The 23,308-nt window shown below is 38.8% G+C and overlaps 1 protein-coding gene and 1 non-coding gene across 4 annotated transcripts in view; one reads left to right on the top strand and one right to left on the bottom strand.

The window, feature by feature from the left end:
- The window catches only part of NPHP1 (nephrocystin 1), a 54,176-nt gene extending 35,255 nt beyond the window's left edge, over window positions 1-18,921 (bottom strand). For 2 of the 3 annotated variants that reach the window (XM_073897381.1, XM_025868171.2), the window contains exons 1-9: window positions 18,815-18,921; window positions 15,961-16,034; window positions 11,775-11,835; window positions 10,611-10,735; window positions 5,777-6,002; window positions 5,369-5,470; window positions 1,735-1,829; window positions 1,366-1,408; window positions 395-482 (exon numbers count right to left, since the gene is read on the bottom strand). In XM_073897381.1, coding sequence (XP_073753482.1) covers window positions 395-482; window positions 1,366-1,408; window positions 1,735-1,829; window positions 5,369-5,470; window positions 5,777-6,002; window positions 10,611-10,735; window positions 11,775-11,835; window positions 15,961-16,034; window positions 18,815-18,883 — 883 coding nt within the window. In that variant the 5' untranslated portion in view covers window positions 18,884-18,921. The remainder of the gene's footprint in view (window positions 1-394; window positions 483-1,365; window positions 1,409-1,734; window positions 1,830-5,368; window positions 5,471-5,776; window positions 6,003-10,610; window positions 10,736-11,774; window positions 11,836-15,960; window positions 16,035-18,814) is intronic. The other variant, XM_025868172.2, reaches the window with a different exon arrangement.
- Window positions 18,922-21,268: 2,347 nt separating this feature from the next.
- Window positions 21,269-21,374, top strand: LOC112821371 (U6 spliceosomal RNA). The gene has a single exon (XR_003207425.1). It is a non-coding gene; the product is annotated as a U6 spliceosomal RNA (small nuclear RNA).
- The last annotated feature ends 1,934 nt before the right edge of the window (window positions 21,375-23,308 follow it).

Below are 23,308 nucleotides of genomic sequence, written 5' to 3' on the forward strand. Positions count from 1 at the left end.
AGAAAGGGAGGCTTTGGCTAACGTGGGATAGGGGGAGAGGAGCTGGGTCTTAAAGGTATCAGGCACGCTGGTAGACTGATGAGGGCAGGAGCCAGCGCAGGGAAGGGGGCGTGGGCTGAAGAAACACAAAAGGGCTCCTAATTAGAAAAGTCACACTTTTTTTGAAATAAAGCAAAGGGACTAGAAGCCAGAGCACAGGTAAACAGACCGGAATCTAACAGAATCAGGGATCCTTCCTCCACTGTCCTAGGAAAAATGAAGGAAATGAGGAGTACCAAAAAGTTGTGATATTCAACATCTTCTTAAACATCTTATTTTGGCTAAAACAGTAACATTAGACACAAAGCCTGACTGCTTAACTATAAGCTTGTGGTAGCTCACAGACACCTGTTACCTTCCTCCAGAAGCTGGAAGAGTGTGGAAGGCCGGAACCCTGCAGGAATAGCTCCCATTGTGGTCAACACATCAACAGTGCTTATCTGCTGAAGACAGTAAAGACAAAACTGAGTTGCTTGTTTTTATTCATGTTCCTCACCTCCATAATACTTTCTCTTATCACTACAGCAACTACGACCCAGAAAAGGAAATCACAAACATGCAGACTTTAGTGGACAAATACAGCAGTTTAACCTCAAATTCTGGAGGATGCCATCCAACACTGAATCCTCGTATCTCCCAAGAACCTAAGCCCTATGCAGTGCCCGGTGAGCAGAGCTCTGTGCTCCAGACCAGGTGCTTCCTGCACATCTTTCATCAAAATGTCCCTACCCCGGTCCCGCTCTACGATGTACTGCCACGTAACAGATGAGTTAACATCAGAAACTGATATGCACTGAAGAATTCATGGCTTTTTTGTATATGTGTACATACACACACGTACATACATATGAGCACATCCATGTAAGTGATAAGTAGGGTAAGAGGTCAGAAAGGGTATTGACTAAACTATTAATGGTGATTAGTTATGGGAGGGAAGGAGTGGATTTTCATTTTGTTATGTAACTCTTTTAAATGATAGGAATATGGATAATTTCTTACTTTTTTGAGCTTTTCGGAATTTTTCATATTAACTGAATTTAACATCAGCCTTTACCCAAATGGTAGAAAATTCAGGCAGAATCAGTAAGAGACAGTTGCAAGTCCTCAAATCTACTCTTACAGAAAAGGCCTAAGGAGAAATATTACTTGGAGCACAGGCTTATTAAGCCAGAACTGTATGTTTTATACTCTGTCCATTCCATGCCCTGTACCCTGTTTAAGATCTGATGCTATCTTCCGAAGTCTCCATCCTGTTTTGAATCTGCACTCTATCAGAACTGTTAGGTAACAAAACATGACATCATTAACAGAACAGGTGATACCAACCTCTGAGACAGCTTTTCGGACAGCACTCCAGTGAGAATCAGTTCTGGGGGGCACAAAATAGCAAGGTGAGTGCACAGACAGTTCAGACAGCTCATGCTTATTGACTCAATTAGGGAGCGTCATCAATCAAAGAACAAAGTATTTAATTGTCAATAAGTTCCAAAAACTTAAGAGTCTCTAAATGAAACCAAGAAAGGAGAGTATCATGTACTAAAAATAATCACAAAATTAAAGTAGTACTGATCTTTAAGCAAATAGTAACTCAAACTGCAAGTTGTTTCCATTTCAAAAATTCTTGAATTATTTACAACAGTAAAAATAAACAAAAAGCTTCTTAAACTCACTCTGATATCCTCTCACACCTTTTACCTTTGTTTAACTTCTTCCCCTTCTGCTGTTTGGTCCCCCACCTCTACATCTTCTTCGCTGCCTTCACTTGAGTCTTGGCTTTCTTTATCATAGGGCTGAAAAATTATTGAAATATGAAGTGCTTTTTACCTAATGCAAAAATCAACCAATAAAAATACTTTCAGAAAGGCTCAACTATAGGTGGGAAGGTACATGATGGGTATATCAGAAATCAGTGGGAAAAAGATTTCAACATATTGTTGATAACTTCACTATTTGAGAAATTTACAAGGATAGAGGTAGAGAGCAAGTTTAATCAAGATAAATTCCAAGCAGAATTTATTTCAATAAATAAAAAAAGAAAGTAGAAATAAAAGAAGTTAGAAGTGTTAAAGTGTTTAGAAAAGTGTTAGAAGAAAAATGTTAGAAGAAAAAATGTTGAGATGGGGAAGTCCTTTCCAATTTTAATACCAAAACCAAAAATCATGTAAACACTGACAGACTTAGCAACATAAAAAATAAACACGGTTCAAAGTCAACAAAGAAAATATCTGTCACAGCGCGCCTGAGTGGCTCAGATGGTTAAGCGTCTGCCTTCAGCTCAGGTCACGATCCCAGGGTCCTGGGATCGAGTCCCGCATCGGGCTCCCTGCTCCTTGGGAGCCTGCTTCTCCCTCTGCTTCTCTCTCTCTCTCCCTCTCTCTCTCTCCTCTGTCTCTCATGAATAAATAAATTTAAAAAAATCTTTAAAAAAAAAAAAGAAAATATCTGTCACAGATTTCCAAGGGTTAGTACCGTTATCCTGAAAATATTACAATACTCTTATAAATCAATACAATTTAAAAAAAAAATCCCTTAGAAAAATAGTCAAAAGAACTAAAAAGGCAATTTACAAAGAAGACATAGAAATGATTATAAAGTATATGAAATGATGCTCAACCTTATTAGCAGTACAATGAATGCAAATAGAAACAATAATGGGCCTCTTTTTGCCTACTACACTGGCAAAAGGATGGATGGCAGCCATCCGTGGCACATGTATGGGGAAAAAGTACTCTCAGATGCTGGGGATGAGAGAACAAATAAGCATGACTTTTCTGAAAGGCAAAATGGCAAACTAAATCAAAATATAAAGGTGTAAACCTTTTGAGCCAGCACTGAGCACCTAGGAATTTATCTGAGGGGAATAAATCAGACAAATCTACAAAGATGTCTGTGCAGACTGATTACAACACAGGTTGTTGGTTGTCTGCCACCTAAACTTCACCTCTTTTCTTTTTAATTTTACTTATTTATTTGACAGAGAGAGACACAGCAAGAGAGGGAACACAAGTAGGGGGAGTGGGGGAGTTCTGGAGAAGCAGGCTTCCCGCTGAGCAGGGAGCCTGATGCGGGGCTCGATCCCAGGATCGCTGGGATCATGACCTGAGCCGAAGGCAGACACTTAACAACTGAGCCACCCAGGCGCCCCTCCACCTCTTCTTTTCTAACAGAATCCCTGATTTTAGCAATGAGCCAGCTAAAAGTCTACATTTTCCAAATTTTCTTTGCAGCTAGGTGTTAACAACAGACTCAATTCTGATCAAGGAGATATCATTGGAAGGTTTTTTGTAAATTCCAGGAAACCAACTTAAAAAGATAGCAGGTCATGCCTTTTGGCTTCTTATTCCCCTTTCTTCTTTTGCTTCTTGGAATCATTAAAATATCTAGCAGCCAATTTACCTATCTCTTTAGATAACCCTTGGAAGACTTGCCTCTCACGTAAGTACAGAGTAAAATATTAGATGGGGCCTTCACATTCCTTTCATTGCCTACCTCCACACTTCTTCCATGCATGAGACAAATATGCTTCTACCTTATTTAAGCCAATATTTGGGGGGGATCTTTTGTATCTCACAGTGGAAGCTAACTGTAGCTCCGTGCAACATAATTTGTAGTTCTTATAGGTTGGAAACAACATGTCCATCTACATGAAATTGGAATACTATGCTACCAATGAAAAAGATGATTCAAACCTGAACTGTGCAAGACAGCAACCACTTGCCACGTGTGGCTACGGACACTTGAAGTATGACTACCTCAAACTGAGATGTGCTATTTTGGTGTAAAATATACACTGGAATTTGAAGACTTGGTATGAAAAAAAAGAAAATATTTTTTAATATTGATTATAGGCTGAAATGATAATATTTTGATATATTAGATAATATATATTATTAAAAATGTCACCTGTTTTTTTTCCTTTTTTCAAATGCATGTTGTATAATAAAAATATATATATATTTAGTCTTTATTCCCACTCTTAGGAATTCTTGCCAAGAGTTCCTAAAACTCTTGGAACTTCCTAAGTGATAGGAGTGTCTTATGTTATTCATAACAAGCCCCTTTCAACCAGACTTGAGTTTATGCTAATGAGGTGATGGGGCGGGGGGAGCAGGCTGCCAGAGGAACCAGCCATGTGATTAGAGGGTTAGAACTTTCAGGGCACCACCACTACCACCCTCCTCACCTTCAGCGAGGATAAAGGAGCAGGAAACTGAATTCAGTCACCAATGGCCAATCACTTATTCAATTATGCCTATGTAACAATACCTCCATAAAAACCTCTAAAAGACAGGGTTTTGGGAGCCTTGTAGGTTGGTGACCACGTAGAATGCTGTGCTGGGTGGGAGGGTGGCCCCAGAGAGAGCATGGAAGATCCAGGTCCCACTCTTTCCATTTCCCAATACCTTGCCCTATCCATGCCTTCCATTTGGCTGTTCCTGAGCTGTAGCCTTTATACTAAACTGGTAAACACAAGTAAGGTCACCTGAGTTCTGGGAGTCCCTCGATCAAATGATCAAACCTGAGGAGGCATGTGGGAACTGAATTTATAGCTGGTCACACAGAAGTACAGGTGGCCTGTGGAACTTGGGACTGGCAACTGAATTAGGGCAGCTCGTGGGGTGAGCCCTTAACTTGACAGGTCTGCACTAACTCCAGGAGTTAGTGTCAGAATTGAATTGAATTGTTGGACACCTTATTGGTTTCAGAAAACTGGTGTGGAAAACAACATGTATTTGGTGTTAGAAAAAAATCACACAATTAAGTGTTAGAAGTGCTGTCAGAAAAAAAGACATCTCAGTGTGGTTATGAGAAAATTTAAAAATGCATTTATAGTTTGCATTATTTTTCTATTGGACAGCGCTGATCTAGACAGATATCCATATATATTGGCAAAGAAAATGACCATGCTATATAATGAAATATTAAAAAAAAGGCTGCAAACATGCATGTACAGTATGTGTACATCCAAGTAAGGGATCTTACATTAGTGGAAGTTAACTGTGGTTTCGTTTGACAACCTACAATAAACTATTAATTTTTATGATCAGCATTAATCCACAAAGCACTTTGTGTCATAACATTCTAGGCCTCACCTGCATAACAGCTCTTCACAGATCCCCAGGACTGTTAACACACAAGATTTTCCCCATGCCCCGTCCCTCTAAAATTAAAGTAAATTCTGTATCTCAAGTCACTCACCAGTCAATTGATCAAAGAATACAGCTAAACGTTTTATTAAAAATGAAGACAAGTTTTGAAAAAAATTTTTTTAAATGGAAAAAAAGTTTTCAAAGGAGAAAAAGGGAAAGAATAAACAATAAAGACTAACCTCCACGTAGGTTCTGGGAATGAGACCTTTGTTTCCTTTGGCATTCTTAGCTATCCACCAGCCATCAGGTTTTTTTTCAATTACAAGGAGAATTTCCCCTTTCTTAAATCGAAACAAAGTAAAACATTTTAAATTAAAATTGACCCCTAAATTAGAAATTATCAACACTGAAACTATTTTCAAAAATAAAATAGCATTTAATTTCACCATTCTCTTACCATATAACTTTGATAACATAATTTCACACGATCACTGTCTATAAATCATAATTTTTACTTATTTTATTAAAAGAGATTGAGTCTTTAAAAACAATACCAGGAACATGTAATCTAGGCATATAGCTAGAGTTTTCTTATTCTGTCAGGTATGCAAACTTATCCTTAGGTTAAGTTCTAGTCTTGTTTCTACCTTAAATGTAAGATCCCCAGCTTGCTGAGCAGTAAAATCTCCAATGGCAATGTATTCTGTACTTGTTGCCTGGTGGTGGGATTCATTTTCCTGTTTCTCTTCCTCTTCTGTTTCTTCTTCCTCTCCACCACTTTCTTCACTCTCTTCTTCATCATCTTCTTCTTCATCTTCTTCATCGTCATCAGCAGAATCGTCATGTTCTTCTCTTTCAGTAGGTGCCCCAATTCTGTGAAAAATAGTTCTATGATAAGGATCACTTGAAATAACGTATAAGAACAGATCAAGTAATGAGGACAGCTTCTACATACAGAAGATCCTACCCATATTTGGAACTGGGCAAATAAAGGAAATAAGGAGAAAGCACAACTCATGGTTTCTACCATCTAGGGAACAATATGTGACTTGAGGGACTGAGTGGTGAAGGAGTTAATACATCTGAGTCATGTATGGGACACGGCCGAGCACGCATGGGACTTGAGGTCATGGGACGTGTGTTCAAGTCTTGGATTCATCTATCCCTTCAGCAAATGCTGCTTGAGCGCTGTAATACAGTGGTTACAGCATGGGCTCTGAGTTTACATTCTGGCTCTGTTCTCTCCTTGTTGAGTGACCTTGCGTAGGTTTCTTTTAAGCTTTCCATTTTTCACTGGTAAAGTGAAGGTTATAATAGAACCTGCCTCACAGGACTGTCATGAAGATTACATGAGTTACAAATCCGCAGAGGGTTTAGAACAGTGCCTTCCTGCCACAAGTTTTTAATAGAAGTCCGCTATGATGATGATAATGATGTATGTCAGGTCCATGTCAAACACAGTGGATACAGAACCTGGTAAATCACGTAAACAATTCCCTGTCCTCGAGGAGCTTACAGTGAGACAATCTAGAAAATGGGTAATTACAATATAGTTTGATAGGTACATTAGAGGTATACACAGGATACTAAGGAAACACATAGAGGGACACTTAACCTACACTGTATGGGTGGGGATCAGAAAAGGCTTAGAATTAGGTCTGGAGGGATGACTTGGAATAAATGAGTTAAAAAGGAAGTAGAAAGGAAGGAGAGGGAGTGAGGAGGCTCAAGTTGAGGGAACCTCAAGTAGCTCATGAATGGTAGGACAAGGCTTGAAGAAATGAGTAAGAAAGAGATGAGGTTGAAAAGAGGTGAGCAGAATGCAACCCATGTGAGCTTTCCTTCTAACACAGTCTCTAAGAATGAAGTAAGAGAAGGTCATGATCTCATCTGTACTTTGAAAAGATGACTAGGCTACAATGTGGGGAACAGACTGGAAAAAGGGCTAAAGGCAAAGGTGGCTGTTAAAGTGAAACAAGACAACAGTATGAACTAAATAAAAAAAAAAACAGCATTAGGATGAAGAGAAAGACGTTTGTAAAGGTATTAACGAGGTACAATGGGAGGTGAGGGAAGAGAGAAGAATTAAAATAATACTAGTTTGGATGAGTCACTAAATCTCTCTGAGCTTTATTTGTCATTCAACACTTCAGCAAAGTCATCAAATGTTTCCTGGGCACCTACTGTGTGACAGACACTATGTGCTTGGGATACGACAATGAACAAAACAGAGATCTTCGCTCTCCTAAAGCTTACATTAGAGAAGCTTATCTTAAAAATGGAGATAACAACATATTTAGACTGATGCAAATGAACATTGCTAAATATGAAACCAGCCAATTATGAGATACTCTCCAGAATAAGGAGTACAGAGTACTGGGTTCACTTGGTTTAAAATATTTGTGGGATACCCTCATACCACAGTGACCTAAACATAAACAGTAACTTTTTTTTTTTTTAAGATTTTTATTTCTTTATTTGACAGAGAAAGACACAGTGAGAGAAGGAACACAAGCAGGGGAAGTGGGAGAGGGAGAAGCAGGCTTCCCGCTGAGCAGGGAGCCCGACATGGGGCTCGATCCCAGGACTCTGAGATCATGACCTGAGCCGAAGGCAGATGCCTAACGACTGAGCCACCCAGGCGCCCCACATAAACAGTAACTTAACAAAATTTTTACACCATAAAAATAAAAACCCATAAAATATGTCATATTGATTTTCAAAGTGCCCTTTTCCCTTTTTAGGAGATCTTTTGTACATCTTTTATGAGTCAATTATTCTAAAATGTTGCCAAGGATAATGGGAACTTGACATGATTATTCATGGTCCTTCTTCATTGTGTTAAGAGAGTGAACTTTAATTATTGATTTTTGAATGTTAAACTAACCTTGTGTCCTGGAATAAATTCCACTTACTCATGCTGTATTGTCATTTTGAAATGATACTGGATTGTTTGCTAATATTTTATATTGGGTTTGTTCATGTGTTCATGAGGGCCTTGCTATTTTTCTTATAATATTCTTGTCAGGTTTTGTTATCTAAAGCTCATAAAATGATTTGGGAAATGTTCTTCTATTCTCTATAAAGATTTTGTAATACTGGTATTATTTCTTTTTTAAATGTTTGCAGCAATTCATCAGTGAAGCCACCTGAGAATTTATTCTGTGGGAAGGTTTTTAATCACACATTCAACTTCTTTCGTAGATATTTTAGCAGGACTATTAAGATTTTCTCTTCACCTTGTGTCAAGTACCTTTTATTTTTCAAGGAAATTATTTTTTCTGGATTTTCAAATGTCTTGGCATAAAGTTGTTCATAATATCTTCACAGCAACCTTTTAATTTCTATAGGATCTGTAGTGATTAGTTTTCATCCTTGTTTTCTTGTTGTTTTCTTTTCTCTTTCTCTTTTCTTGATCAGTCTTGCTAGGAATTTATCCATTAATTAATTCTTCCAAAGTACTAACTTTTGGCTTTATTGATATTATCTACTATGTCTTTTTATTATTTATTGTTTTCTGCTCTTATTTCTATTATTTCCTCCTTTCTACTTGCCTTGGGTTTAATCTCTTGTTCTTGTCTTCTTAAGTTGGAAACTTCAATAACTGATGCTCAACTTTTCTTCCTTTCTAAGGTATACACTTAAAGCTATAAATTTTGTTAGCTGCCATTTCTCTGCTTGATTCCTCCTTATCCATCCAAGCTACCCATCTTTACCGACAAATTCTTTAACAAGTTGAAAACAGTTGTTTTATAGTTCTTGTTTGCTAATTTTCACATTTGGGTCATCTGAGCTTCTACTGGTTATTTTTTCTCCTTATTATATGACATTTTCCACCTCTTTGAATCTATATATTGAATCAAACTGAGAAACTTCTCAGTCATTGTTTCATCAGATATTTTACAGTTGAAGAACGTTCATTTTCTACATTTGAATGTTCTTAAAATACTCCACTTTTTTCCATTTCATCCATCTTTTCTTCTTTTAACATATTAATCATTATTTAGAAGTCTTTGTCAGCTAATTGTATTATCTAGTTCAGATCTAAGTCTGCTTTTACTATCTTATTATTTAGTTGCTGATTATTTATTTACCGTTGCTCTTTTGTACTTCCAGTAATTCTCTTATTAGTGAATATTACGGATGAGACATTTAGAGACTTTGGATTATGTCATCTTCCTCTATAGTGTTGAATTTTACTCTGTTACACAGTTAAATTATCATGTTCCTGTTAAGGTCTGGTTTTAGGCTTGGACAAGATCTACTTCAGTCTTGTCTTTATTTCAAGATCACAGTTCTTAGTACTAGGGTATTTTCAGTACTCCTAATAACAGCAATGACAATGACAGCATGACTAAGGCCTTCTGTGATCTCCACTAAATGCCTGAAGCATTTGCCAAAGTCTCTTTATTCTAACTGGGTACAAACGCCAATATTTCTCCAGGATTGTATGACTTCTAGAATCTTTTAAGCTCTCAGTCTCCTAGAAGGTACTTTCTGCCAGTGCTTCTGGAATCACGCTGTGTAGCCCAGGAGTCTATTCAGATTTCTGTAGTTGTCTCTTGCAACTCCTTTCTCTCTCCCAGAAGCCCCAAAGGCCTTGGGAACTCCAAAATTTGATCTCTGCCTCCTGGGCTCAGTGATACGGCGGCTCCCTGTTTAGGATCCACCTTCCTGTACCACAGCCCATAAATTTTCCCCACGGAGAGGATCTGGGTGAATGTAGAACTCAAGTTCCTTTGTTATCCTGTATTAAGGCCATCAGCCCTGCTTGGCTGATGTTCAGTGACTTCGACCAGCTGTTTTGTATACTTTGTCCAGATTTTATAGCTGTTTATGGTAGGAAGGTTAAGTCCCAAACCAGCTACATTGTCATTCTCAGTACTCGAAATCAGTGGAAATTCTAGAATCCTTGCATCTACATCCTTTAGCATTTTTCCCAGGATAGTGTAAAAGTATGTGAACAGCACTTGAAGAGTCTAAATAGTTAATTTTTTTCTTTTGCTTTCCACAAATTGGGTTTGTTTAGACCAAGTTTTCTTTCCGCTTTGCAAAGGCTGTTATTAACATCCACGACAGCAGACAAACAATGCATACTTCTGCCTCTAATTTTTAAAGAATATTTATGAAAGAAGGAAGCAAATAGGCAATCCAAATAATTTCTTTTTATATAACAACACTGACATTAGAAGCAGCATCCTTATTTTCTAACACTTGTTTATTTAGCTATTCAGATTGCTTTTTTGTTTCCCCAACTAGATTATAAATTACCTAAGGGCAGAGATTATGACTTTCACTTCTTCACATCTTTCATAGGATCTAAGACTTTCTACTATGCACAATAAATAAATGTCAACTGATTACACTTGTTATCACCATTCATTTATATCTATACTCTTAATATGTCTTTATTCTGAATCAAACATTAAAATTGTTGGTGACATAATATCTGACAGAAAGAAAGTAAGGAAAGAAGCATACTCAGTTATATTTTCTCTACTTATGGATACGGCAAGTTCCTGCAGTTGGCGGGTAAGCTTATCCAAAAGACTGCGCTCCTCCTCTTTTTTCTGATTATAGTTCCCGACAGGAGCAGGTTCATCAGCCTATGAGAGAATATAAGTATATTTCACTGAAAAATTTACTTCAGTTTCCTATTATATTTATTTTAGAAGGAAAAAAATACTCCAGTAAGTTCTAGAAGACAACATAAACGTCAACATGAGACTAGGCTACCTTAGAGAAATAAGATTAAGAGAAATGTAGATTATTATATTGAAATGTAACCCAAATGAAGAGATAAATAAAATTATACTACTTGGTTTTTTGTTTGTTTTCTTGTTAGCTCTTCCAGACCCTCTATAGTCCGTAAGAGATAGGTTCCAGACAGAAGATAGGCTTTGGAGTCAAAAAGACAGGTGCCAATCTCAGGTGCTGCCACTTTTTGGCAGGGAGACACTGAGAAAGCTGCTTCACCTTTGGGAGACTCAGCTTCCTCACCTGTGAAACAGGATAATTAGATTTCAAATTTAGGGTCAGCCTGCCTCCTAAATTCAAGAGTTTTGTGTCATTGAAATTCAGAAGAGATGCTCAGAATGTGGGTAGGAAGATGACTTTTAGATACCTTCCACTTTAAATGCTCTGTGAGTCTCTGGCCCTGGACACTTAGCTGAAGCTCAGGCTCATACTAACAGGGAAAATCCTGAAGGAACTTCCGAGAGTAAATTCTAGTTCCTCCTATTTCTGCAGAGTCACTGACATTAGAGCTGCCATGTGATACAAGAAGCTTCTTCACCACTTACTCAGGGCCCGATTATGTACTCTCCCCACAGTGTAATGAAAATCAAAACAACTCTTAACTGTAAAACAGAAAACTTACACAATATAAAATTAAAAATAACTTCCTGGATCTTCTGGGTCCTCAATGCTGGGTAAGTTCACCGAAGCTGAACTTTTCTCAGCATTTAGAGGCCTGGCTTTTCTGCTCCAAAGCACACACTCAGTAAGCCAGTCGGGCAAGTCCGCACTGATCACAGTTAGACTGTGATCAAACCCAGAAACTTACCCACTCTAATGAATTCCTACTTAATGAAAACATCTGTATAAAAACAGATTTTCTGTAATATCATTAACCATAATACTTACTTTGTTTAATTTTTGAAGAGCATTTTTATTTTCATCTATTGCCTGTTTTAATTGGATACATCTAAATTTTCAAAAGAAAGAAAAAAATATTAATTTTTCTGTTGTCAGGCTGGAAAGTTGTTTTTAAAAAATCATACATAAGTCTTTAAGCTGGCAAGGCAATTAGCTATTGTATGAATGATGTTAAAAAGTTCACCTGTAACTGCTTTTCCACCCACCAGCTTGGGTGATCCTCACAGGCTTTAAGGTACACAGGTATGTGTGTACCAGAAAGCTTCAGAAAGCTTAAGTGACTCTGAGTTTCAGTTTCCTATCTCTAAAATAAGGAAAGCACTGGACTTCAAAATGCTTCTCCAGCCCTAAAATTCCATAAACCCACGACCTAGCCCAGAAGACGCCCTTAAGGACGATAATGACAAAGTATACCGTGCATCACGCATAATGCTAGGCACTTCGCGAGTGCCACCTCATTTGAGCCTCACACCAACTCTCACTCTGGCAGAAGGAAGGTGAGGTTCTAAGAAGGGGTCACAGTTGGTCAGTGGTGGAGAAACACGTGAAGAAAGAGTTTAGGATTCTACAGCTGGCCTCTTCCCACCGCAGCATATTCCCCTTTTGAGCTTGGCCTATCTAGATGGATACAGTGTTTTAATTATTCCAACAACAGTTCATATAATGTAGCTTAAGTCTTAGACCCCTGTAAGAAGTATAAAAATGACTGAAAATGGGCTACATCTAATAATGACAGTTATCAAAATTCAAATGTTTTCTAAAAAAAAGAACCTGTGATGGGGCGCCTGGGTGGCTCAGTCGTTAAGCGTCTGCCTTCGGCTCAGGTCATGATCCCAGGGTCCTGGGATTGAGCCCCGCATCGGGCTCCCTGCTCGACGGGAAGCCTGCTTCTCCCTCCCCCACTCCCCCTGCTTGTGTTCCTGCTCTCGCTGTGTCTCTCTCTGTCAAATAAATAAATAAAATCTTTAAAAAAAAAAAAAAAAGAACCTGTGAGAGTCAGTATTTTTATGCTGTTTGTGTAATTCTTTTATTGTAATACTGTAATATTGACCTGCAAGAGTCAATATTTTTTATGCTGTTTGAGTAATTTTTTTCTTAAAGAAACTAATGAGATGAAGTAAGTAGCAAAAAGGGGGACAAAAATCATTTGTGAAAGAGGCAGAAAAGAAGGGAAAATAGCAAACTGTGGCTGACCCTGCTAGTTACTTATCCAAAAGCCCTTCCACCACCTGCTTCTATGCTGACAGGGTTAGCCCCCCATTGACGCTGACACTGACAGTACTCAGAATCCACTGTGGGTAGGGTCGGTGTGTGGCCCAGTGCTGGCCGACAAAACATGAAAGAAATATGTTGGGTACTGCCTCCCATTTTATCCTCCCTGGTGCGGCATGTAAAGAATTCTTCACCCTTTCTGCTTTTAGATACAGACACCTGAGGACTCTGTAAAGCTGAGAGGAGCCATCACAACTAGATGACGATGACAGAGCACAGTGACAGCAAGGGCTGGTCTTGAGGACATCACAAGCCACTTATCCACCCTGGGAGAACCTACTTCCAGACTTTTTGTGGAATGAGACTGACTGTAGAGCCACTAGTTTTAACAGGTGCCCTGAAGAATCCTAACCGAAACTAGACTCAAAAATTTCACTTAAGAGCCAGAGTAGAAAACCATGAAACAAATTATTTATTATAATGATCCCCTTCATATCTATAAAATTATTAAACTCTTCATACTATTCAGATATTTTAAGATTTCTGCATCAGGATAAAAACACAAGCACACGTTCATCTTCACCACCTCCTAAAACCCCATCAAAAATGATTAATAAAACATTTTAAGAGATATTAAACCCTGAATGTAAGACAATGAAAGAGGGACCACCTGTCAACAAGATATTTCAACAAATTTCTGCTGCATGGAAAAAAGATGGAAGCCTGTTCTTCTATAAAGAGAGGAAGAAGCCCCTAAGAGGAACAAGATCTGCCAGGCAGAGACCACGATTTGGGTCAGCAGGTAGGAAGGACTGGGGAGGGAGGGGTAATTAATGTGTGTCTAAGGGAATATATTATGAAGTTCTACAGATGAAGTTAACCACAATGGCTGGGATTTGTTTTATATATTATGTTATGTTATATTATGTTATATTATATTAATTAAATGATATCCATAACATCTAACCTATAAAGGCAATCAATCTTAAAGCAATCTATGGGCTTTATATTATTTAGGAAGAGAGTAAAGATACTGATTAAGTTCAGATTTATTTAAGGCCCTTTGATAAGAAGTCTGGCTTTTTAAAAAGTCTGTTCACAGAAAATCTGAGCCAGCTAGCTTCCCCTTTCTCTTACCTCACCCCCCTCTGCTCTCCCTCCTTACCAGAGGATTCATCTCTAAAAAATAAAGTTAATGAATGACCTAGGGAGAATTACAGTTGCCAAACAAGTTTTCTATACACCAGGGTTAAAGCACATCCTATTCTGGCATTGGGCATTCCTCAGCCTAACAGCTAGTTCCCTGACCCTTGAAAATCCCTGCCCACGTACAAAGAACTTCACTCTCATTTAGGGCATAATACTGCAGGAAAGAGACCTATATATACAACAGTAGAAGAATCCTGGACTGCTATCTGGAATAATCAAACTAGTCCCTCATTCTTAAATAAAAATGGATAACCCAAGGACCACCAGATATAATAAAGAAAACCAGCAACATGGAAGATAAAATTTACACCTAACCAAAATTAAATAAATATATAACTGGAGTCCAGAGGAATCAAAGAAAGAATTCTCTTTCCCAGGTGTAAATAAAAAGACAAAGAAATAAAAACTTTTAATGGGGAGATAAAAGACCAAGAATAGTCCAGGAGGTTCAATACCTGACTCAAAGGTGTTTCAGGAAGAAAGGGACAAACAGAAGTAAAAAAAAAAAAAAAAAAAAGATCTAGGAAAAGGAAATCTCCCAGAACTTATGAGAGACAAGAGTTTTCAAGTTGAAAAGACTGACTGTTTAGCAGGATAAAAATGACACCTAAATACATCATGATGCAATTTCAAAACACCAAGGCTGAAGAGAAAAGCCCCGAACAAGTCAATTACAAAGGAATGATCATCACTGAATGCAAAGAAACCTGACAGTATCTTCAAAGGTTTAAGTAGAAATTATTTTTACTGTATAATCGGCCAATTATTATTCAGATGTAGGGGCTGAGAGTTTTCTGACCAGGTCCCAGGATCTGAGGCTACAGTAGGCCAACTCTGCCTCAGCCACTATGTTGACACTGAGCAGTTTTTACAGTTGCTGTCACAAGTCCGTAATCTTCAGGTTTAGCTTAGTTTTTCCTAGATCCTTAGTTATACCATGATGTAATCCTTCCATTTGATTCAAATGGACCAAAGCCTCCCAACTCCAGTGAGACTGCAGTGAAATTTTCTTTTGCTTGACTGAATTCTGCATTTCTCAGCAGTCTTCAAACATTTTTTTTAAAAGATTTTATTTATTTATTTCAGAGACAGAATGAGAGACAGAAAGCATGAGAGGGAAGAGGGTCAGAGGGAGAAGCAGACTCCCTGCTGAGCAGGAAGCCTGATGTGGGACTCGATCCCGGGACTCCAGGATCATGACCTGAGCCGAAGGCAGTTGCTTAACCAACTGAGCCACCCAGGCGCCCAGTCTTCAAACATTTTTATTGCCTGCCCACTGTAATGTCTTATAGCAAAATCATGGTAGACATATTAACAAACCACTGTGGGAACGTTTTTCTCAAGGATATTAATAAGTATCTCATTATTGTTATTGTGAAAATTAATCAAGAGGTTTTAGAGTGTGGACCACACTGCTTGGGACATAATAGAGTACAGAATAAATGTACAGAGTACAGAATAAATGTAAGTTGCTGCTTTATAACATTTGTAATTCTCTATTTAATCTTACCATTCCATCACTATTTAGACCTGGGAGATAAAGATAATTGCAAGAAGTATTTTTAAATACATTTTGGAAAATTTCATTCACTGTTACCTCAGTATTATTTCCCATTATTATTTTGTCTTTTTAGAAATTGTGCCATAAAAAAAGGAAAGAAATAACACCTCAAACAATTTCTATGCTATAAATACTGCCCACTGAAATGGAAGTATGGTTTCTGGAAAGTTTATATAATTTAGTAGGTTTTACCTTTGGTAAATATCTCTCCTTTTATTGGCATCTAGAGCTCCTTTCAATCGACTCTCAGAAAGCAAGCTATCAACCTATAATAAACAGAGACTGTTAGAATATATTGTTAAATACCATATAACCTTAGGAAATAAAATTTTAATTCTCTTTTCCCAATATTTCACAATGAACACTTTTAAACATACAATGAAGTTTAAAGAATTTCACAGTGAACCCCCATATACCCACTACCTAGATTCTACCATTAACATTTTACTATACCTTTTTGATCTATCTATTCATCAATCCATCTTATTTTTTATGTATTTCAAAATAAACTGCAATCCTCATAAATGATGTACCACGAGTATCGCTGAGAGTTCAATGTTCAGTAAAAAATTTACATACAATAGAACGCACATATCTTAAATATACATTTGCTGAGTTTTGGCAAATGCACACACCCATGTAACTCTAACCCCTATCAACATACAGAAAATTACCATTACCCCAGAAAGTTCCCAGAAAGGATGTATTCTTTTGTGTCATCCTTTTACACAGCATGTTTCTGAGACACTGCCATACAGAATCATTAGTTTATTCCTTTTTACTGCTCGGTAGTATCGTATGAATACGTGACAAGTTTGTTTACTCTCATTCTTCTATCTTACACCTTGACTTCGCATTTTCTAAACACTACACGTAACCTTCCCAATGTCCCCCCAAAAGAAATACGTACCCACATGGGTGGGTACGTATTCTAAAGATGATGTGGAGAAGATGATGTGGAGAAGATAAAGTGGATGAAAGAAGAGGGAAGAAGAGAAATTGATGAGAAATTGAAATTCACTAGTTTCTTCTCTACACTTGCTATTTTGGCATCTGAGCGTTAGTTACAAATTCACAGCTGGTGACAGAGTCAGTCTTAATAGGCATGACCAGGTGGGCTCTTGATTACTTGTCCACGGACACCAAGTTGGAAATCTGTTTGTGTTTTGCTTCAGGTGTCCGTTGTGGAGACAGGGAAAACCTAGCTCCCACTATCAGGGAACCCTTCCCAGACACTCAGGCTATCAGAAGACTCCAGGGACAAGTCTTCTGCAGGTTGACTAATCTTCGTAATTGCTCTGTTTCATCTTTGTCTTAGTAATAATTTTCTTTGTAGTTTACTTCTGAAACTTTCCTGGTTCTCCCAATGTCCCACTAAATTTAAAATCAGATACAGAACCATATTAAGCATCTAGCCAAAGCTCACTTAAGTCAAAGCCTCATCAAGTTTTATTTCTACCAGAAGAGTATTCTGTTTTTATTGCACCACTGTAAAATCTAAAATCACTTAAGAAATATTTATCTATCAAATCTTTGTACTTTTTGTTTTTAAAATTTTTATTTATTTTTTTTAAAGATTTTATTTATTTGAGATAGTGAGAGCACGAGCCGGGAGACAGAGGGAGAGGGAGAAGGAGAAGCAGGCTCCCCACTGAGCAGGGAGCAGGATGCGGGGCTCGATCCCAGGACCACTGAGCCATTCAGGAGCCCCAAATCTTTGTACTTTTTAAATGAGAGTCCAAAACAGGACCAAATATGAGCACTCAGTAAATCTCTTGTCTATCAAAGATTAGACAATTTTATTTAATAGATCAAATAAAAAAAAGTAAAATTAGCAAAGCGAAATAAGAATTTTGGAAAAAAATTAACAAGCCATTAATTACTACTTATTTTTTCAAGTCATATATATTTGGTGTTCAAGATTATGAAAATATCAAAAAGTATGAAGAGAAACATAATAAACATCAGCATTCTAGCGCACACAGTTACTATCCTGGGTTGTTTCCTTCAATCTTTTTTCTACGTATATTAGATATAAAATAATTTTATTGAAATACTGTATGTTCAATTTTATATATTTTCTAACTTGACATTTTATCACAAATATTTTCCCTAACACACTAAAATATTTTAACAAATTTTAATAATACTATTGTATCCCATACTATTTATCCATTCCCCTATTACTGATCATTTAAGTGATATCCAGTCTTTTCTATTATAAGTAATATTGTGATGAACACTTTTATACATTAATCTCTGTCCCAATAAATTTTTTATTATTATGTATGGCAAATCCCTGGAAATGTAATTACCCAGCGTAGGAGCGTAAATATTTACTACATCTTGTCAAACTGCTTTCCAGAAATGCTGTACCTTATACTATGGAGCAGCGTATATAAGTTCATGTTTCATCACACCCTCCCCAGTACTGGCCATTGAGATTTTTTAAATGTTTGTGATATTTTATTTCCTTTGCAGTTGCTTATTTTTTAAGTTGACTTTTCTCATGTTTATGAGCTCCCTGCACTTCTTTAGTTCATGTCCTTTGCTAATCTGTCGTATCCTAATATTTTTCTTACCTATTAGAACTATTCTTTGACACATATTTGGTTTGAGTTCATGTGAAGCAAAAACAGCCTTCACTGAAAGATGGCTCGAAGATAAGGGGGCAATAGAGTGGAGGAAAGCAATGGGCGCGGAGATGGTTGGAAAAGGTTATTGTTAAGATTAAATTTGGAGGTGAGGTGGGTTAAGGGTGTTGTCAGGTTGGAGACTGAGATGTTAAGAGAAGGGGGAGGGCGCTTCGTCGATGGGTCACGATTTTCGGGAGGTTCAGCTTCCCGGGGGTTGTGTTTAGGAGCAGGAGGGGTTAGAATCGGGGTTAGTGCCGGGATGCTGGGGTGGGGGAGGGAGCGCTATAACTCGGGAAGGAAGTGGGTCGGGGTAGGCTGCCAGGATTAGGGGGCACCCCAGATCTCGCCCGCCGCCACAGCCCAAGCAACCTCGTGGTGCCCAGGCCCCCGGCTGGACAGCCAGACGATACCTGTAGCTTCAATTCCTGACTGCGGCGCTGCAGGGCCTGCAAAGGATTGCGCGGCCGCCTAGCCAGCATCTCCCTCGCCTCGGCGCTGAGCGCGCACCGGTCGCCAGGGAAACCACGGCGGCGGCGTGGGAAGGTGACGTAATCACTGCGCGTCCGCCTCGCGGGCGAATGGAAGAAAAGCGTGGAGGTCGTTGTGTGCTGTGGTAACCTCCGCGCCACTCCGCAGGTGCTGGGCTCTCAGATTAGGCCCGCTGCCCAGGTAGTCCTATTTTACTGGCCAGGGTTGGGGTGGAGGTGGGAGAGAATGCCCAACGGCGCTGGAAACTACATGTCCCACGGTACCTCAGTATTACCACGCCGTGACTGTCGGGGTTCTCGGTGTTAACGGCATTTGTTTTCTGATGCCAGTTTTGCTAAAGTAATCTTAAGGTACAATTTAAGCATCTTAAACTCTTAAATTAACTGCAAGGATAGCTTTCCTATGTGGCCTGCATGGGATACATGATTTTGTCGCATATTCTCACATCAAAGGACAATTTTTAATTCTTTGCCGTTTGGGGTATTGCTGGTTCCATTTCATTTTAGTTTTGCATGTTGTCACGTAGTCCATCCTGAGTTCTGTGAGGACGGTGATTTTGTCTGCTCAAGTGTCTGAGCAAATAATTATGATCTCCATTTTGTATCTTAGGGAAATTGTAGTAACATTTTCTCAGGTGGTACTGAATCCTCTAAGTCCAATTTCCAAACTTTGCACGGACACCCAATAAGAATGATGATGATACGAGCTCAATTTTCAAATGTTGAACTACATAATATAAATGAATGCGCTTCAGTACAACAAACAGGTTGATTCCACAGGCCCAACTACTATGTTACTTATTTGTGTACTTTTTTCTTCAAATATACATAGAGAAGAATGACAAACAGGTGTCCACCTCATTGAATTTTCACACTGAACACACCCTCATGTCACATCACCCAGATTGGGATACAGAACATTACCAGCACCCTAAGTAGTCTTCCTTTTCTAATCCCTACCCACCCTCCTATGCCAAAAGTAAACACTGTCCAACTTCTAACAACAAAAACTTGATTTGCCTCTTAAAACTGTACAACAGAATCATGCAGTGTGTCCTGGCATCTTTTTGGGCTTTTTTCAGTCAACATGTTTGTGAGATGCATCTATATCATGGTATGTAGTTGTAGTTTGTTCAGTTCTCGTTGCTCTCTGGTATTTCATTGTGTGATACACTCTTAATATACGTATTTGAGCTCTGTGTCATTGGACTCCCTGCTCAGTGGGCAGTCTGCTTCTCCTTCTGCCCCTTACCCCACTCGTGCTCTCTCTCTCAAATAAATAAATGAAATCTTTTTTTTTTTTTTAAAGATTTTATTTATTTGGCAGAGTGAGAGACAACGAGAGAGGAAACAAGCAGGGGGAGCGGGAGAGGGAGAAGCAGGCTCCCCGCTGAGCAGGGAGCCCAATGAAGGCGGGGGGGGGGGGCTCCATCCCAGGACCCTGGGATCGTGACCTGAGCCGAAGGCAGACGCCCAATGACTGAGCCACCCAGGTGCCCCTCAATAAAATCTTTTAAAAAATTGACTCAAATAGCCATAGTATTTTCCTTTTTTTTTTTTTTTTTTAAAGATTTTATTTATTTATTTGACAGACAGCACAAGTAGGCAGAGTGGCAGGCAGCGGGAGAGGGAGAAGCAGGCTCTCTGCTGAGCAGGGAGCCGGACATGGGGCTCGATCCCAGGACCCCAGGATCATGACCTGAGCCGAAGGCAGCCGCTTAACTGATTGAGCCACACAGGCGCCCCCAGACATAGTATTTTCATTAAAAAGGTTTGTAACAGGGACACCTGGGTGGCTTAGTTGGCTCAGGTCATGATCTCTGGGTCCTGAGATATGCCCCACAGTTGGGCTCCATGCCCAGCAGGGAGTTGTCTTCTCCCACTCCCTTCGCCTCTCCCCCTGCTCGTACACTCACTCTAATAGATAAATACAATTTTTATTTTTTATTTTTCTTAGAGAATTTTTTTTTTTTTAATTTATTTGACAGAGAGAGACACAGCCAGAGAGGGAACACAAGCAGGAGGAGTGGGAGAGGGAGAAGCAGGCTTCCCGCTGGGCAGGGAGCCCAATGTGGGGCTCGATCCTAGGACCCTGAGATCATGACCTGAGCCAAAGGTAGATGCTTAATGATTGAGCCACCCAGGTGCCCCGATAAATACAATTTTTAAAAGGGGTTTGGGGCACCTGGGTGGCTCAGATGGTTAAGCGTCTGCCTTCGGCTCAGGTCATGATCCCAGAGTCCTGGGATCGAGCCCCACATCAGGCTTCCTGTTTCTCGGGAACCTGCTTCTCCCTCTGCCTCTCTCTCTCTGTCTCTCATGAATAAATAAATAAAATCTTTAAAAAAAATAAAAAATAAAAAGGGGTTTGTAACAGGGCTCACTTGGGCAGCACATACACTAAAATTGGACTGATACAGAGAAAATTAGCATGGCCCCTGTGCAAGGGTGACATGCAATTTGTGAAGCATTCTATATTTAAAAAAAAAAAGTCTGTAACAACAAATGAAAAAGGATTGCTGTAAGATATTTTTAAATGGATTAATCAGTACTTCTAAGTGATATTCTAAGAGGTAAGCAAAATCCATCATTTCTATTTATTTTAAATATATATCTGTAAGTAAATTGGAAAAAATATTCTGTATCTGATTTATAAGGACTTCAATATTTTAAATGGAAAAGTTACAGGGTCGTGAATATAGTATAATTCTGTGTTGGTAAAAATAAACAAATAAAACCCCTACATGTGTGTATGAGCAATGGGGAAGGATGCAAAAAAGCTTCCTACTCTTGTTCACCTCAAGTGGAAAGATGACTTTAATTTTACACATTATGAACCATTTATTCCTTTGAGGAGCTTGTTAGAAATGCATATTCTCAGGCCCTACCACAGACCTACAGCATCAGAACCTATATTTTAATAATACCCCAGTGTTTCATATACATATTTAAGGCTGAGACATACTATTTAAGTATTCAGTGTGCTATAAGGGATGAGATTACTCCACTAACAGCCTTTTTCATTAATTTATATTTCTTTTGATTTGTAATGCTCAGCAGTCACCTTAACAGTAGTCATTGCTTCTTTTTTGTTATCCCTTGATGCCATTGTGAAAATCAAAGTGATGTGGGAAACAAAGGCAAAAGAAAAATTCAATTTCCTTACTACTTACAGCCCACTGTCAAGTCTTTGAAACAGGCAAAGTGACCTAGGAACTCAGCTGCCTCAATGTTAATACTTTGTTAAGGGCAAAAGACAATCATAGCCCAACCCCCAGGATCCTGTAAGTCTACTTTAACATATAAAAATCCTTTGGAAACTTCCTTTATCGCTACCTTGCAAGATACGTGTTGGCAGTCATCCCCTAAGCATATGACCCACTGATACACATCTGAAGGGTCTCATTACTGAGTTTTTACTAAACAGTAATAAATGACCTTTTCCTAACAATAGCTAGCTCCCTCAAGGTCCTGGAAACCGTTTCCAAAATTCCTTAGAGACTTACGCTCTAACACCTTCCCAGCTTGAAAGTACATAATCGCAACTCCTCATGACCCCAGTGCCGCTCTTTCTGCCCACAGGTCCTGTCCCCGTTTTTAATAAAACCAACTTTTTGCACCGAAGACGTCTCAGTAATTCTTTCTTGGCCATCAGCTCCGAACCCTAACACCTTTCCTACATCAAAAGTAACCTAGAACAAAGTTTTGCAGTGAGGTAGCTGAAACCAAGCAAAACATGGTGACTATTTCTCCTGAGAACAAGCTATTTTGTAAAACTCATGATTTTCTTCCATCAGTGTGTTAAAATGAATTATCAACTTTGTATTGCTACCTTACAGGAGACACTGGAAAAGAATTTAATGGTTTTTGAGAGACTCATTATGTAGAACTGGTGGAACCAAGTAGTTAGGAACCTACTAAGAAGAAATTACACAAAGAGAACAGAGAAAGTTGGCTATTTCAGGATCTTAAAACAGTTCACCTCAGAAGTGTCAGATATTTATGAGCACCTTGGTGGAAAGCAGTGGCTGGACCTGTGGTACAAGATGTTTAAGGCACTGGGCTCAAAGAGCTCATGAGCTAGGGTGATGGACTAGAATCATGAAGCCTTACCACCCACCAAAGATTGTCATAGAAGGGTCACCCGCAGAACTTCCCGCCAACTACACATTGCATTTGAGTTCTTGAGTAAGATTATCCGATGAAAGCACCAGGCAGTTGAAGTGTGAAGCTGGAAATAAAAGGATAAAGTGGGGTAGGAATCTTAGAGGGGTTCTGCCTGGATATGGTAGGTAAGCCTGGGCACTGGTTGGGTAATCCAAAGGGAAGGACAGAGGACCAAGGATTGAAGTTGAAAGAACTTAGAAAAGGAAGCAGTAGTAAAAGTTTGGAAATGTGGGAAAGTTTTAAATTATC

The sequence above is a fragment of the Callorhinus ursinus genome, unplaced genomic scaffold (assembly GCF_003265705.2).
Source record: "Callorhinus ursinus isolate GAN/ISIS: 27379988/994484 unplaced genomic scaffold, GSC_fseal_2.0 scaffold10, whole genome shotgun sequence".
Lineage (NCBI taxonomy): Eukaryota > Metazoa > Chordata > Mammalia > Carnivora > Otariidae > Callorhinus > Callorhinus ursinus.